The sequence below is a fragment of the Canis lupus genome, chromosome 17, assembly GCF_003254725.2.
Source record: "Canis lupus dingo isolate Sandy chromosome 17, ASM325472v2, whole genome shotgun sequence".
NCBI lineage: Eukaryota > Metazoa > Chordata > Mammalia > Carnivora > Canidae > Canis > Canis lupus.
In genome coordinates, this window is record NC_064259.1 from 40,219,058 (window position 1) to 40,235,729 (window position 16,672).

Consider the following 16,672-nt stretch of genomic DNA (forward strand, 5'->3'; position numbering starts at 1 on the left):
TTTTCTTTTTTTAAAGATTTTATTTATTCTTGAGAGACACACAGAGAGAGGCAGAGACACAGGCAGAGGCAGGCTCCACGTAGGGAGCCCAACATGGGACTCGATCCCGGGTCTCCAGGACCTTTTTTTTTTTTAATAAATTTTTTATTGGTGTTCAATTTGCCAACATATAGAATAACACCCAGTGCTCATCCCATCAAGTGCCCCCCTCAGTGCCTGTCACCCAGTCACCCCAGCCCCTGCCCACCTCCCCTTCCACCCCCCCCTAGTTCATTTCCCAGAGTTAGGAGTCTCTCATGTTCTGTCTCCCTTTCTGACATTTCCCCCTCATTTTTTATCCTTTCCCCTTTATTCCCTTTCACTATTTTTTATATTCCCCAAATGAATCTGGGTCTCCAGGATCTTGCCCTGGGCTGAAGGCGGTGCTAAACCGCTGAGCCACCCGGCTGCCCCCCTCCCCTTTTAAATTTAAAAACATTTTTTTTCTGCCTTTTTTTCAGCACAGGCTTTTTGCCTCAGAAAACCTCCTGTCCAGGTTGCTGTCCTGTCCAGGTCCTCCTTGAGCCTGCCCCCTCCTCCCCTCCATCCCTGGAGGGACAATCCAACCCTTAGTGGTTCTCTGCTTGTTTCTGGGGGACCTGTGCTTCTGGAAGGTAGCGTGAGCTGGGCCTCTGGTCCCTTTTCAGCACCATCTCCCAGGCTGGCTGGGCTGGTGTCTGGCACACAGTCCCTGTGGGTGCTGAAGAGGACCCTGCCAGTGTGTGTGTACGTGTGTTACTGTGTTATTGGTTAAGGGTTATTCTCAGGCTTCCTACTTCTGATTCTAACTCTGAAACCTGCTTCAGGGAGGAAGTGAGGTCAGGAATCAATATTTTGAAAATCTCTCCGTGATTCCGGTGCATTGTGAGGGCTGAGAACCGGTGTGACATCCAGCTGGGCTGCTCTCATTTCCAGGGGGAGGCAAGAACATTTCTTGATCGATTGTCAGGTGGCAGCCAGGTTCACACGGACTCAGTTAACCCTTAAAGACAGCCCATGAGGAAGGTGTTTCTTCTCCTCTACTGATGGAGAAATAGAAAGATCACACAGCTAGTCAGAGCCTCAGTATGTACAGTTGGCTCCTTTACCTGCATGTCCCTTCTCTTTCTGCCCTTTCTTCTTCCACTTTTTACTTTCCAGATCCTTTGTCTTTTTGTTCATGCAGTTTCCTCTGCCAGGGATTCATTCCATCCCCGCCCCTAATTCTATAAGAATCTGTGAGGGACACCTGGGTGGCTCAGCGGTTTAGTGCCTGCCTTCGGTCCAGGGTGTGATCCCAGGAGTTCCGGGATCGAGTCCCACATCAGGCTCCCTGCATGGAGTCTGCTTCTCCCTCTGCCTGTGTCTCTGCCTCTTCCTCTCTGTGTCTCTCGTGAATAAGTAAATAAAATCTTAAAAAAATTAATTAAAAAAAATCTATGAGATCCATCATCTTCTCTGCTCCAGCCTGGGTCCACCCCCATGCATGAATTCTCAAGGGGTTTGGTGTGTGCCTCTGTGGTAGCTGTCCTGATGTCTGGCACACAGTATGTGCTGCATTAGGGTAGTGTCTTTGAGTTTTCAGTGGTGAGCAGTACTCTTGGGGCAGGCCACGAGGGAGCATGACATCTGGAAAGGAGCTCCTGTTCAGGGAGAAGAAGGGGTGAGGGCATAAGGGTCCAGAATGGGGGAAATGCCCGCAGTGAAGGTGTTGGCAGGGGCATTGCAGTGGTTGGGGAGGCACTTGGTTCCTTCTTTCCCTCCTTAGCAGCCATGTGATAACCCTTGAGGGATGATTCTGGTAATATGATCTTGGGTCTGAGGCAGGCTGTGTGGGGTGGGGGCAGGAAGCCTTCCAACAGGTGACCTAGCTTACTCCAGCCCTGCCAGCCTCTGGGGTCTTGGGGTGGACCAGTACTAAGTGGCCAGAGAAGGGCTGTATGTAGGAGTGAGGGGAGGGCTACTGGCAGCCTCTACCCTCCACCTGTCAGCAGGCTGGAATACACAGGAGATGCCCCTGGCTGTCAAGCTGCCCTTCCCTCTGCAGCTGAGAGGAAGGGACAGGAGTTTTGCTGGGCTGATCCCAAGGATTTAGCCAATCTCCTGTCCCCACACCTCTTCCCAGGATAATGGATGCTCTATTAGGTTTTTAAATTTTTGTTTCTATTTTTGTTGCCACAACAAATTACTATAAACTCTGACTTCAAGCAACAGAGATTATTTTACAGTTCTGTAGATCAGAAGTCTGACACAGGGCTCATTGGCTGAAATCAAGGTGTTAGTGGGGCTGCACTCCCTTCTGGAGCCCCTGGGGAGAATCTGTTTACTTGCCTTTTCCAGATGATAGAGGTTGCTCACATTTCTTGGTTTGCGACCCCTCCCTCCATCCTCAAAACCAGTGACCTTGCATCTCTGACCCTTCTGTGCTTGCACCTCCCACTGGGAAGAATGGAAAAGTTCTCTGGCTTTAAGGACCCATGTGATTGGATTGAGCTCACCCAGATAGTCTGGGGTAATCTCCCATCTCAAAGTCCTATATCACACCCACAAAATCCCGTTTACCATGAATTCCCAGGTTCTAGGGATTAGGTTCTAGGAGTCATTGTTCTCCCTACCACAGATTCCAGTGAGGATCTGGTGAATGTCCCCTTGGCTACAGAGTGGTCCAGGGTTTTGGTCATCCTTGCTGGGGTCCATACAGTGTCATTCATCCCCACACAGAGGGACTGGGAGAGAGGGGCATGTACCTGGGAAGCTGTGTGCTTTCCGGTGTGTGCCCAGCCCGGTGTGAAGCATAGTGCGTAGTTTTAATCTTCACGGCAACCAGGTGAGATAGGTCAACTTTAGAAAAGCAGCAGAGGCTCAGAAAGGCTAATTATCTTGTCCTAGTTTTCAACCCTCGGCTCTTTCCTGGATACTACATGTCCTCCTGGTGGGTGTGTACTTAGGAGAGAGGCCATGCCAACCAGGGTGTTTCTTTCTTGGAGACTTCCATGGAGTAAGTAGATTATGTGAAATGCAGGCAGGAAACTGTGTACAGTTTCTCAGCACAAGAGTCCTATCCTGTGGCCAAAATGACCACAGGCTTAGGCTTCATAAGTAACTAGAGGTTTCACTAAACTTTGGGAATTTAGATGGACCAAGACATGGTAACCTACACAACCTCAACCTGTGATGGGATACTTAGGCTAGCCCAAGAGCTCTGGGATGAACTGGGCTGTGTTCAGCAGCTGCGATTTTCTGTTCCTGGCAGAGAAGCAGCCAACCCTACTGCCTTAGGGACCTTTAAGCCTATGCCTGAGCCCTTATGAGCATTTGTCTGTAGGCTCTCTCCCAGGTGATTATAGTGACACTACTCGATATGTTCCATATTTTCTATAGTGACAATAGATTAGCTTCATAACCTGAAAAAAAAAATCTTACTGATGAATGTTATTTGAAAATGGCACTGAATCCTTGTTGGGACCTAGAGCAAGGAAGTTTTTTTCCTGGTCCTCAGTTTCCTCAATTGTAAAGTGGGTGTTATGATTCCCCAGGACATCTGTGAAATAGGAGAAAAATAAAATCAGGAGAAGTAAAATTAATTTCTTTTGGATTAACACCCTCCCTGCCAAACACACACATACAAGGGTAATTAACTTGGTTCTCTTGGTTCTCAAGCCCTGGCCTTGGCTACCTGGAGTAACCGGGCTGAGGTCTTCTTGTGTCTGTTGTGAGCTGAACAGAACCAACGCTGTGATTTGTCCCACTGTGAGGATCCACTGCTGGAAGCCTTAAGAGCTGAGCCCTAGTGAATGAGTCCATGTTCTTTGCTAAGTAAAAGCAACAGACTTTTTTGAGTGCCTGGTTGTGTACCAGAGTCTGTTGGGGCTCTATGGAGCTCAAGGGTGACATAGACATGGTGTCTTCTGAAAGGCAGAGGGCCTGGGCATGGGATCTGTCTGACCATCTGCTCCTGAGTCCTCCAGGAGGCCACCAGAATCTTGGAGAGTCTTAGGCGGGGACTGTTCCTCTCTAGGCCCCAGTTTCTTTGTTGGTATAATGAAGAGGTTCATCTAAGTAGTGTCACACGTGTCAGGCATGGTGCTGGGCTCTGGAGACAGTGATGAATCTGGCAGGTCCTGTTCTCCAGGGGCCTTGTAACTGTAACTATATGTTGCTGGGGTTCCCAGCCTCAAGTTCACAACAGGGGCCTTGCTTATTTCTTTGCCATTTGAGGAATTCCCTTCTTTTACCTTATTTTGCCCAACCTCTTTTCCTTTTTCATTTTCTATCTCTTATACCTCCTCCCTTCCTCACACAGGGCCATGAATACTGACGTCTCAGTTCTGTCAGGTTGTGGGTCAGAATTGAGTCCTGCTTCTGGCAGGTGGGCGGTTCGTCAAGGCTGAATCGGGGCAGAATCACCGAGGTCTTCTATATGCTGGTCTGCTGCACCTACATTGTTGGAAGATGCACATGGCACATCCACTGCTCCCTTTCCTCAGGTGGATGGCAGCCTCAGGGCCCTTACTGCAAACATCAGGAGGCAACGGGGTTGACCTCTAGTAGCTGGGATTCTTCTCTTACCCTTCTTCAACCCCAACCAAACCCTTGACAAAAGTCCTGTTGTGGGAAGAAACTTGGTCTTTCTAATGACTTGTTTCCCCGCCGGAAGAGATTCTTTGAGAGGGGCGGGATGTGGAGGGAGGAGGCTGACTACCGTCGCCTTTTGGGGAAAACGAGAAGCCAATCTGAGTTTCTCATCAGTTGTGAAAAACATTACTCCCTTTTGGAAAGATGGTTCATGGTGAGGCCTGGGGTAAGGTGGTTCAGAAGCCAGTCCTGTGAACACTAGCGGCCATTCAGGTGGGGGTGGAGCCGCTACAGCCTCATTCTGAGGAGGGCCTCGCAAGGGTAAAGGAGGGATTAACGGGATTAAGGGCCTCTTCAATTGTCCTAAGGAAGTGGCATGTAAACATTTTTCATGTCGCTTTCAATGCCGTAATCTTCAGCGACTTTCCAGACAGTTGCGCCCCATTGTTAGGGACCCATTGATAACCGAATGCAATTAAAAAGGTATCTTTTATTTCCTCCCCAGGGCTGGGGGATGTGGAACGACTGTGGTGACAGGATATCAGGGAGAAATTAAGGCATCAAAGTGACCATTTCTGGAGGTGGCTTCGAGAACCCTCCCTAGCCAGCTTGAACTTTCACATCTACCTGTTGTGAGGCCCTGAGCCCTGAGGGCGAGGGGGGGCACCATGCTGTCCTTCAACTCCGTCTTCCCTGCACCCCTGTTCACAGAGAGAAGAGTCCAAGATCCTCCTCAGGGCCCGCCTCCTCGACCATCTTTGCCCCTGAAGAGCCCGCCGCGGAAGCACCGGCACCGGCACCGGAAGCTCCTGCGGCTGCGGCGCGCGCCCTGTTGCCTCCTCACGCGTCCCCGCCCGGAAGTGCCGACCTAGGTGGCGAGGCGGAGCGGAAGTTCCGGAAGAAGCGGAGGCGGCCGCGCCCTCAGCGAAGGCAGCGGCTTCGGCAGTTCAGCGATCTGTGGGTCCGACTGGAGGAGAGGTGAGGCAGTGGTTTGGACTGGACTGGGCGGGGGGGCCGTGCGCATCCCTGGCATCCGAGCTGCCCACCGGGAGTGGGTGGGGAACACCCCGGCAATGCCCGTCGCACTGCCCCGGGGACGGGGGGTGGCCGAGGTTCTGGTGGGTGAGCGCCCCGCCCCCCTCGTGGACTGGCCTTAACCGTACGCCACAGCTTTGGGCACTGACTGGGCTTCTGTTCACTGTGATATAGATGAATCCAGATTGAAGGTGGTTGTTTCAAGCTAGAGTAAGGGCAACATGTTTATGTCTGTTAAAGAAAGGATGGGGGGCAGTGTGGGCAGGCACGTTTGCCGGCCCTTCATTGCACATCAGGGATTTTGTAGTTCTGCAGAGCTAGAAGCAACCCTGTGGGAATGGGCTTGTTTAGCCCCCACATTTTGCAAGGAGTGCGGTGACCGCAGAATGCACTCTCAGAGACTCTTGGAAGGTAGATCAGAGGTGGACAGAGGAGTCGGAGGTAATGCTCAGCCGGGTCTGGAGGGCATGTCTTCTGGAAGAACTACATCCGAGGGGCCTGGGATCCAGGATCCAGTGCAATTTAACTCAAATGTGTTGAGTCCCTTCTGTGTTCCTGCTCCTGCTTTTGTGTTGGGTGCTGTGGCTTTGGAGTAAACTAGACAGACAGGCATTAGCCCTATGGAGTTCACATTCTGGGGAGGAAGCCAGATTTTGAGTTGTCTGCCAAAGAAATGTAGGGTGCTGTGGGAAGGGGCTTGTGGGTGTGTTGGAGGTTACTATTTAGGGTGGGGGGGCGATCAGAAAAGGCCTCATGGAGTGCAGGGACCTTTTGGCTGATGCTCAGTAGACACCTGACAAAAGTGGAGCCCAGTGAACAGAACTTTCGAGTCTGGATCAGGAGATTCAGGGATCCAGTGCCTCCATAGGTGCTTCATAATACATTTTGAATGAGTAAACAACTGAGCAAGGAGTGAAGGAGTTCCAAGCAAATGGAACAATTTGAAGGCCTGGAAAGAGTGAGTATATTGAAGAAACCTAGATGAAGTAATTGTGGCTGGAGCCTGGGAAGTCTAGGGGAATACGGAGGGGTGAGGTGGGTACAGACAGGAAGTGGAGTGGAGTGACTGAGAATCTTATGTCTACAGAAACGAGCCACTAAAGGCTCCAAGCAGTCCTGCAATGTGCTGTGGGATTGGCATTAAAAAAAAGATTTTTTTTTTAAAGATTTTATCTATTTAGAGAAAGAGTGAGAGGGAGAGAGAATCTGAAGCAGACTCTGCTGAGCATGGAGCCCAACTTGGGGCTCAATCTCATGACGTCAAGATCATGACCTAATGGGATCCCTGGGTGGCGCAGCGGTTTGGCGCCTGCCTTTGGCCCAGGGCGCGATCCTGGAGACCCCGGATCGAATCCCACGTCGGGCTCCTGGCATGGAGCCTGCTACTCCCTCTGCCTCTCTCTCTCTCTCTCTGTGTGACTATAATAAATAAAAATTTAAAAAATAAATAAATAAATAAATAAATAAAAAAAAGAAAAGAAAAAGATCATGACCTGAGCCAAAATCAAGAGTCACTCAACTACGCCACCCAGGCACCCCAGGGATTGGCATTTTTAAGTGGAGAGAAGCTGGCAGCCAAGTGGGACCTGGAGAACAGAGGCAGATCATGTTGGTATCCATGTTTATTTACACAGGGAGCCTGACAGAGGGTGGTTCTTCAACTGTCCTTGGTGGAGGAATAAATTGACCTGTTCGGTACCTTTTCAGTCTGTACCATTTCCTTGCAAGATGGCCTAGTGTTGGATACTTTACAGCTGAGCTGAGCTGAAAGGTCCAGGTGGGCCTGAGATCATGGGCCCCTCAGCTCATACTGTCTTGACCTGGGATGTCTGCATGGTGTTCACACCAGACTGAGCCATAGACCCTGAGATGGATGTGCCTCTATGTGTGATCAGTGAGGAGGGTTCCTGCCTGAGATTGCCCAAAGGCTAATGATAAATAAATCTGAGTTGTGCCTTCTTACACCTAGAGTTTTCATAATCTTTGAGCCGAGAACCAGGTAGCCCCGGGAGAGTTGTCCAGTGTGCTGGCCTTAGCGCCTGTATTACTTGGATGTGTTGTAGCAGTAGTATCGAGGGACAGAGACATAGGAAGCCCATTACCATACTATGATCCATTCCTGTCTTTAAAGAAGGGAGATGAAAAGAAGCTGTGTGGGCCTTTGGGGGCCTTGGAGTATCCAGTGGCTCCTGCTGTGCTCTGAGATTCTGTGTTTTTCTTTTCCTCCTAGTGCTGTGGTGCCACAGCTCCAGGTCCCTGTTCTGGAGAGGTACATCTCTGCTGAGCTGCAGCTCCCTCACCATGGGCATTCCCACCACAGCCAGATGGTGGCTAGCAGCGCCTGTCTGTCTCTCTGGACTCCTGTGTTCTGGGTGCTGGTGCTGGCTTTCCAAACAGAGACACCCCTCCTGTAATGACTGCAGGAGTCACCCCTTGGACTTGAAGGATCGCTATTCTGTACTCCACACTCTGCTCTGGCCTGGATAGGCCCAATCCAGGAAGAAGGACAGAATAAAAGTGTTGATTCTTCTCTTTCCAAGGAATGACTTTGGGTTATCCAGCAGTGCTTGGGGTAGGTGTACAGTTTTGTAACATAATGAATTATATGAAAATAATTATAAATGAATTATATGAAAATGATTAAATACTTTTCTGTGTAGACTTTTTCCCATAATGTGTATATATTATGCAAGTAACCCTTGCTTGCACCTTCTGTACGATCACTGCTTCCATCCTGGGCCCTACTCCTGGCCTACCTGCTACTTGGGATCCTGACCCTTTTCTCCTTCCTGCCCACTCCTGGTTCTGGATTCCTGGGGAATCAGCAGGCAATGGGACCTTTGTCTGCTCCTCTCTATTCAGGGTCTGGTGAAGAGGGTGCTTCCTGTACTCTGACAGGTGCTTTAGTTATGTGTATAATATATGAATATCTCACCAACATGCTGAAGGCTGGGTGAATGGGTAGGCTTCATCAAAGTGTTCTGTGAGAAAATGATTTCCAAATACTCCCTCTTCCTGTCATGTTATTTATTTATTATTTATATGTTTATATCTTTTACAAATAAAATCTTATGGGGAATCTATATAAAATGAGTAAGAGTAGAATTGTCTTTGGTTGAGTCTGAAATGGGAACTTTTAGCTGTGTCCTGCCCCTCCTCCTGCCCCATGGCAGGGTCTCCTTAGGGGCTTTTGAGCAGCTCACAGAAACCTGGAGGGTCTGCCCAGGACTTGTATGGGGCCAATAAGAAGTAGATGTGTTTATTCCTAACCCGGCTTAGGCTAAGCTTGATTGCCTGGGCTTGCAGTGCTGTGATCTTCCCTTCCTAGACTTTCTCATGCATGCATTCTCAGTCATTTCCAGGGCCCAGAAGATTTTGGGGTCTACTTAAAGAGCAGTGTGATGGTACTCAGGATGTGAGTCCTCCACCTTTGTTCCATTCTGTACCGCGGGTAGTGCAGGGGTAGGAGGGCTAAACGTTCCCAGGTTCCCTTGCTACTGTGACTGAGATTCTCCTAATGAGATAGACTTACGTGACTTGGAAGGTGATAGGAGACCTTTTTCTTCAGGTGTGGTGGCAGTTGTGTGTAGGCTCCAGCAGGCCCGAGTTTGTGCAGTGGCCCACCTCTGTACTTTCCTGTCCAGTTGCCCACTCCACAAGTGTGGTACAGTTGGGAGGCTGGCAGTTTCCTGCAGCTCTCTGACATTGACCTTGGATTACAGCTGCTGTGGTGCCTGATGTCAACCTCTGATTTCCACAGCTGCAGCTTTTCCCATGGCCTAGTAAGCACACCTGTTCCTACTTGGAAGGCCAAGAGTAGTTTCGGATTCCTGCTCTGAACTCTGAGGAGTACAAGTGCCCTCTGCTTCTCCAGTCTGTTTTTAACTTTTTTTTTTTTAAAGATTTTATTTATTCATGAGACACAGAGTGAGAGAGAGAGGCAGAAGGAGAAGCGGGCTCCATGCAGGGAGCCTGACATGGGACTCGATCCTGGGACTCCAGGATCACGCCCTGGGCCAAAGGCAGGTGCTAAACCACTGAGCCACCCAGGGATCCCTGTTTTTAACTTTGATTGGTATGGGGATGAAGTTGGAGGTAAAAGGGGAAGGTAGGATTACTGTGTCTGACCCAGTTCTTCCAGATTTCTGTAAGGGGGTGGTGTGGCTTTAGCCATTCTAGCTGGGTGATTCCCAGTTTCTTGGCTCCTGTTATGGCTGAGGAGGCAAGCAGACCCTTGTTGGCAGGGCTGACACAAGATGTTTGCCACAGTGCTGCTCAGTGCTGCTCTTTTTTTCTTTCTCTCTTTGTGTGTGAGAGACTGCTCCATTAAAAAAAAAAATTATTCATGAAAGACACACAGAGAGAGAGAGAGAGTGGCAGAGACACCAGCAGGCTCCATGCAGGGAGCTCGACGTGGGACTCGATCCCAGGACCCCAGGATCACACTCTGGGCCAAAGGCAGGTGCTAAACCGCTGAGCCACCCAAGGATTCCCCTGAGGCTGCTCCATCGTAGTACTGGCCCAACAACCTCTGTCTTTAAGGTGGGACTAGCTTAGGTACACCTGGGTGAGACTTGGCTGCTTTTCACACAGGTTCATTCTAGAGTGGAAGGGAAAATTCTGTTCTTGGGTGGGACCAACCTGCACTTTAGTGTAGCACAGCAGGCTCTCCTAAAGATTGTAGTAAGGCCCCTGGGATGGGGGAACAGGCACCATGGTGAAGCTTTTGTTGCCCAGCTGTTTGCTTATCAGCCTCCCATGTGTTGGACTTTGAGCCTTAATCCGGTCTAGAAATGGAAGCACCTGGGGCCATGTTGACAGGAGCATACACCAGGCCTTTTATATTAGAGGAGGAAGGAAGCCCATGTGGATAACGCATTGCTGAGTTCTGACTCACTCAGCTTACCCTCTTCACTCCCCCCAAGTTATTGATGGGAAGCTGTCTGGCTCTCACCTGGGGGTGGGGAGCAGGTTTAAGAGCTGAGTGCTGAACTCACTGCTGTTTTCACAGCAGATCTTGAATTACCAACAGGAAGAAACACTCAAACACTTTATTTTAGGTTAGAAAAGCCACACTACCTTTAATTCAGATCTGAAGTAAAGCTGTTTTGCTCACATATAAGTGAGCAGACCTTTGTCCTCCATCAAGAAAGATCTCTGGCCCGGTTCTTTTTTTGGGAGGTGGCAACTTCTCACTCATTTAGCTGGCAGAGCAAAGCTGATCCCTTGGCAATCCAGTAATCTTTGGACCGCTTGGAGGGTAAGAAGACGGTCACCACAAAGTTGGTTGAATGACCTAGTTGAGGATACAAGGGCACAAAGTTTGTTACTTAAAGAATAACCCCTTGATACCAAGAGCACTGTACTGGACGTTAAGACACCTGGTTTCAGACCTGACTCAGTCTCTAAGGATAATGGGCAAATAGTCTTCTATGGATTTCAATTTTGTGTTCTATAAGATGAAGATACCAGAACTAAGGGATCCTTTAGGACCTGTCAAGCTTCGATTTTGTGTAACTGAGGGAGCATTGCACTAGGATTTAGCCCTGAGCCTTTAGTGGGATTTGGGATGCAGTTGGTAGGTTGGGTGTCTACTCATTTGTCCGTCCGTCTGTCCATCTGTCCATCCATCCTTTGTTCCACCCTGCAGTTAGGCACTGGGGCTCCTGAAATGACTAAGCACAATTGTAGATATTTAGTCCTCAGCTCTGGGACATCTGAAGTAAGAGGTCACTTTTGTGCTTTTTTCATTGTGGAGTGTGTGAGAGGCCAGGACCAGTGTGAGAAGATGTTCTGCCCTAAAGGTGACACTGCCTTCATAGCAAACCCCATCTATCTGGACGTTGGGGAAGGTGCTGTGTCCTCAGCAGAGAACACACACATATAATTCCCTTTTCCGTACCTTTGTATGCCATACCCTGTGTGGTGCCTCGGCTGTGCTTGAGTGACATTTTATAGTACAAATGCAGCACACACACACATATATTTAACTGTTGGATTCAGGATTCAAATAAAGTGATGTGTCTTATTTTATCTTATTTTATTTTATTCTATTTTATTTGAGAGAGAGAATGAGTGGGTGTGGGGGGAGAGGGAGAGAGAGAATCCCAAGCAGGCTCTGCACCCAGCACAGAGCCCGATGTGGGGTTTGATCCCACAACCTGATCCAAAATCAAGAATTACCTGCACAACTGACTGAGCCACCCAGATGCCCCAGTAGTGTGTCTCTTACATCTCTTTCCATTGGAAGTCCCCACCCCCCACCTGGTTCCTTTTGGCCTTGTAATTATTGAAACAACCAGATTATTTGTCCTATAAAGTTTCCCAGAGTCTGGATTTTTGCTGACAGCATCCCTGTGGTGATTTTAAACCTGTTCCTCTATCCCTGTAAAGGGATGGTTAGATCTAGAGGCATGATCACATTCAGGTTTGAGTTTTTGGGGGCAAGAATACCTTGAATAGGTGGTAGAAGCACCTTAAGTCTGATTATCTTTCTTTGTTGCGATGCTAGCGGCTATTGATAATTATGACTTAGAGCCATTATTTCATTAGGGTTAATAATATTAAAATTTAGTGATGATTGAGTGTAAAGAATCCATCAGTGATTTATTTTTTGTATGTAGTATGACATAGGGTCTAAGTTTGGCATACCCAATTGTCTGAGCACCATTTGTGGAATAATTTCTCTTTTCCTGCCAATTTTCAAGCAGTATACACAGTGTGTTTCTGGGTCTATATCTAGGGCATTTGATCTGTTTGTTGAGTCTTGTGCCATTGCAAAATCATTTTAATTACTACCTTCTCTTGGTTCCTCTTGCCAAGAAGACAGAGTTCCTGTTGGAATTTTAGTCAATAATAAGACAACTGACTCTTAAAAAAGCGGGTGAAAGACGTGAACAGACAGTTCATCAAAGAAGATAGAAGTACCAGAAAAGATGACTAATATCATTAGCCATTAGGAAAGTGCAAAGTAAAACCACAAGAAGATGCCATTAATATTCTATCATCCAGCTGTCTATGTGACATCTAAAATTAAAAGGACTGGTTATCCTAAGTGGTAGTGAGGAGGTAGAGGAACTGGAACCCTTAAATGCCACTGGTGGGAGTTTTAAATGGTATGGCTGCTTTGAAAATAGTTTGGCCATTTCTTAAAAAGTAAAACACATACTTACCACACGATCCAGTCATTCCACTCCTAGATATTTATCCAAGGTAAATAATAGCATGTGTCCACGTAAGAATTTGTACACACCATTATTAATTTTTAATATGCTCTTAGATTTGTCATAGGAAGGAGAGATGAAGACGTGATGATAGGAGTGTCTATTTTATGGATGCCTGGGTGGCTCAGTTGGTTGGGTGTCTGCCTTCGACTCAGGTCATGGTCTTGGGGCCCTGGGACCGAGCCCTGAGTTGGGCTTCCTGCTCTGTGGGGAGCCTCCTTCTCCCTCTGCCCCTCCCCTGCTTGTGTTCCCTCTCTCTCTCTCAAATAAATAAAATCTTTTTTTAAAAAGTGTCTATTTTGGGCAGCCCGGGTGGTTCAGCGGTTAAGCGGTGCCTTTGGCCTGGGGTGTGATCCTGGAGACCTGGGATCGAGTCCCACGTCAGGCTCCCTGCATGGAGCCTGCTTCTCCCTCTACCTGTGTCTCTGCCTTTCTCTCCCTCTGTGTGTCTCATGAATAAATAAAATCTTAAAAAAGTGTCTATTTTAGTTCTATTCTGTATATTGCTGTTTGAGAACATACTTTATTTTTTAATGAGACAAGACAGTTACTGCTAATGAGATTGACATGTCACTTTTTAAAAAATATTTTATTTATTTATTCATCAGAGACAGAGAGAGAGAGAGGGGGGGGGGTGGGGCAGAGACACAGGGAGAAGAAGAAGCAGGCTCCATGCAGGGAGCTTGACGTGGGACTCGATCCCAGGTCTCCAGAATCAGGCCCTGGGCCAAAGGTGGTGCTAAACCATTGAACCACCTGGCTACCCTGAGAACATCCTTTAATTGAAAATTTTATCAGAAAAATATTTATCAGTATCTTATCAGTATCTATATTCTCCACTGAAATGAGAAAATTTTTTAGTTTTTTCTATCCTGCCCGCTTTCCCATATTTCTGTCATCTACAAATTTAGTTTCATGTTATTATTAAAATCATCTTTATGGTCAAACTATTATGATTTAAGTGTGTGTGTGTTTTAAACAGAGGGTCAGTGGTGATTAACTTAGAGCCATTGTATGTCCAAAAATAGGTTTATTACTCCTTCCCTTTTGGATGATAATTTGGTTGCATCTGTTGTAGTTCTGGTTCAAGGTTGCTTTTCCTCAGCCTTTAAAAAGTTGTTTGTCTATTATGTTTTTTATGTGCTCTGTGGATAAAGAGAGATGCCTGAGGTCAATCTGATTCTCATTCTCGGGAATTTTAGTTTCAGTGTATTAATACATTTTATCTTGTTGCTCTGAGTGTTTTTTTTTTTTTAATCTCTGATAGTCTTAAGTATCACTTTGATATGTCTTAAAATTTAATTCTTTGTTGTGTGCTTTCAAGAGTCATTCCTACCACTTTGTGAGATCTTGTGATCTGAGAACTCAAGTGTTTGTTCAGTTCTGGAAAATTATCAGCCATTACTATCCCTCTTTTATTCTCTTTCTCCTTCCAGATTGCCTACTAGATTAATACTGGAAAACCTGGCTCCTTTCATTAGGATACTTTTTAAAAAAAAACATGTTGCTGTATTGCAAGGGATTCCCTGCTCACTCCTTAGGTGTGTCATCGCTGAGTATGGGCGGTTCTTCAGCTTCTCTGTCCATATTGCTTTCTACTTGGCTTCCTTTGTTCAGGGCTGCATCTTAGTTTCAGGCCCACTTCATCCCCCTTTTTGCAACATGGCATTCCATTTTTGGTTTATTTTCAAATCTGTTTTCTATGATGAGTCTCAGTGCCTTTGGTGGAAGAGATTTTTGTGTGTACAGAGGCCATCATTGGGAATGACTTCTCAAATTAGAAGTCATTGCTCAATAAGCTCTATTTTCTACCTATTAGACTAATAGAAGAAAGCATTAATTTTATGTCAGTCCATACTCAAGAGTTAAAAGTGAAGAGAATTTATAACATTTATAGATTAGTATGTTATAACTGGCCTCATTTTAAGCCTTGCTAATTGGTTTAAGATCTCTCCTTGCACAGTATAGCTTTTTTTTTGGACTTCCGTAGTTTGCGTTTTGTCATCATTTGGACCAATCTTAGCACGTCCTTACCTGTGGTTGAGAGTGTTCCTGCCCGGGCCCCTGTCTTATAAAGTGGGGAGTGGTAAAGTGTTGGGTTTGGCACATAATTTTGTCGAGGCTCAAAATGCACCACAGGCAGCATTGGATTCATTTGTCCTGGCAATGCATCCTCTATCACCATCTCCACATTGTCCCATCGAGAAGCATCCATGAACATTCCATGAACAAGAACACCATCTTCAGGAGACGGCAACTGAAAGATAGCCAGAAGTTTAAAGGTGAGAAGAGGAGAAGGGGATTAGCTGTTGTGGGCCATTTTCTGAGTCCCACATCCTTACCAGTTAATTCTAAGAATCACTCTACAGATTGCTGTTATTCTCACATTTTAGAGAGGAGAATACCAAGGCTCAGAAAGGTAAAATAACATACACCTTAGACACCAAATCTCATATTTTCCACACTCCACCAGGATCTCTAATAGGGGATACCATGTATGGGCTTCAGACTGTCTGATATGGTGCTATGACTTTCTCCTTCTCATGGGAAGCAGATGGGATAGGAGGGCTGTGACTATCATGTTCTTTTTAGCAAGGTGTTTTAAGGGTCTGGGTGCCCTCTTAAAGATAGATTACGTATCTGTAATAACATTGTAGAGCACCAATGGAAAGTTCCTTTTTTTGTTTTCAGAAATTATGCTAGATTTTTAACGTTTCTCTTAAAGCAGGGGGTGGGGGGCGACAGAGAAAAACTGTGCCCCTTCGTAGCCATAATTGGATGCCAGCACTTGTGTGCAGTTTCCGCCAGTTGTAGCCTTCTGTGTCATCCTTCCTCAAACACTGAGTGAATTTGGCCACTTGCAGAGCCAGTTATCTTTTGGATCATTGGAGCTTCACACCTGCAGGCAGACGACCAAGCTATTTGGACATAGATAGTATATTTTTATCATGAATAAAAGAACGGTAAGCTCTTTGCCTGATCTTTACTTTCCAGCATCCTGAACTTGGTCTCTTGGACAGGCAGGGTGGGGCAGGCCTTCCTGTTTTGTGGGCGGCTGTGTACACTTAGGTAGGTTTGCCTTTGTAGGGGCTGAAACCATCCTGCTGTGCACTTGCCAGGCCATGTGTGGGAGCCACTTGGGCATCTACCCAGAGGAAGAGTGTTTTCCTTTTCCTAAACAGCACAAAGGTGGCAAACGGGTTGATAGTGGCCCTGCTTACTTATAACAGAACTAAAGCTGTCTCAGCACAGTCTCTTGCAGACATTTGCTGGGAGGACCAGGAGTTGGGCAGAGATTCTAAGGCATTGTCATGGCTCAGTGCCTGTGATCTAAGTGGAGATGTGGTGTGGATGGGGGCCAGGTGGAGGGACAGAGGTCCTGGTGGTCACTGTAAACTTCTGTCAGAGTCAGCGTTATATGGCAGGTAGAAATGTTCCTGGCACCGAGCAGAGCCGGCATCCTGGATGACCCTGGCGAGAGCTTTAATGTGGGTGTTGTTTTGCCTTCCTCGGTCCTCAGTTATTCCTGATATGGGCCTGGGACAACTTCCTGGCTAAGAAGGGGCTCAAAATAATGAGTGCAACTCCTGATTTAATTTCTCTTTAAAAAGTATTTTGATGCTAAAATGTATTTCCTTAAAAATATAACCCTTTTATTGTCATTTTAAATACAGGTAAGGAAGAGGCATGGGATATTATAGTATTTCATAAGTAAGCCATGAATATTGGATCAGTTTGGTCTTTGTAAGTTTTTGCTTGTGAGAGCAAAGCATAGATTAATCAGATCTGAGTGGAATGGATAGAATTATGCAGGAGCAATT

At 46.9% G+C, this 16,672-nt stretch overlaps 2 protein-coding genes and 1 long non-coding RNA gene across 5 annotated transcripts in view; 1 reads left to right on the forward strand and 2 right to left on the reverse strand.

Moving 5' to 3' along the window:
* The window catches only part of TRABD2A (TraB domain containing 2A), a 165,889-nt gene that overhangs the window by 42,850 nt on the left and 106,367 nt on the right, over positions 1-16,672 (forward strand). For 2 of the 3 annotated variants that reach the window (XM_049095977.1, XM_025453762.3), the window contains exons 6-7: positions 5,305-5,571; positions 7,859-8,294. In XM_049095977.1, the coding sequence (XP_048951934.1) occupies positions 5,305-5,571; positions 7,859-8,042 (451 nt within the window). In that variant the 3' untranslated portion in view covers positions 8,043-8,294. Of the gene's footprint in view, positions 1-5,304; positions 5,572-7,858; positions 8,295-16,672 lie in introns of those variants that run through there. The other variant, XR_007403209.1, reaches the window with a different exon arrangement.
* On the reverse strand, positions 270-5,316 carry LOC125752820 (uncharacterized). The gene is made up of 3 exons (XR_007403212.1): positions 3,645-5,316; positions 2,766-3,559; positions 270-1,661 (listed from the first exon to the last, which is right to left on the reverse strand). It is a non-coding gene; the product is annotated as an uncharacterized LOC125752820 (long non-coding RNA).
* The window catches only part of DNAH6 (dynein axonemal heavy chain 6), a 231,955-nt gene continuing 225,958 nt past the window's right edge, over positions 10,676-16,672 (reverse strand). Inside the window, 2 exon segments of the mRNA XM_025453761.3 lie at positions 10,676-10,924; positions 14,886-15,108. Coding sequence (XP_025309546.3) covers positions 10,821-10,924; positions 14,886-15,108 — 327 coding nt within the window. The 3' untranslated portion in view covers positions 10,676-10,820.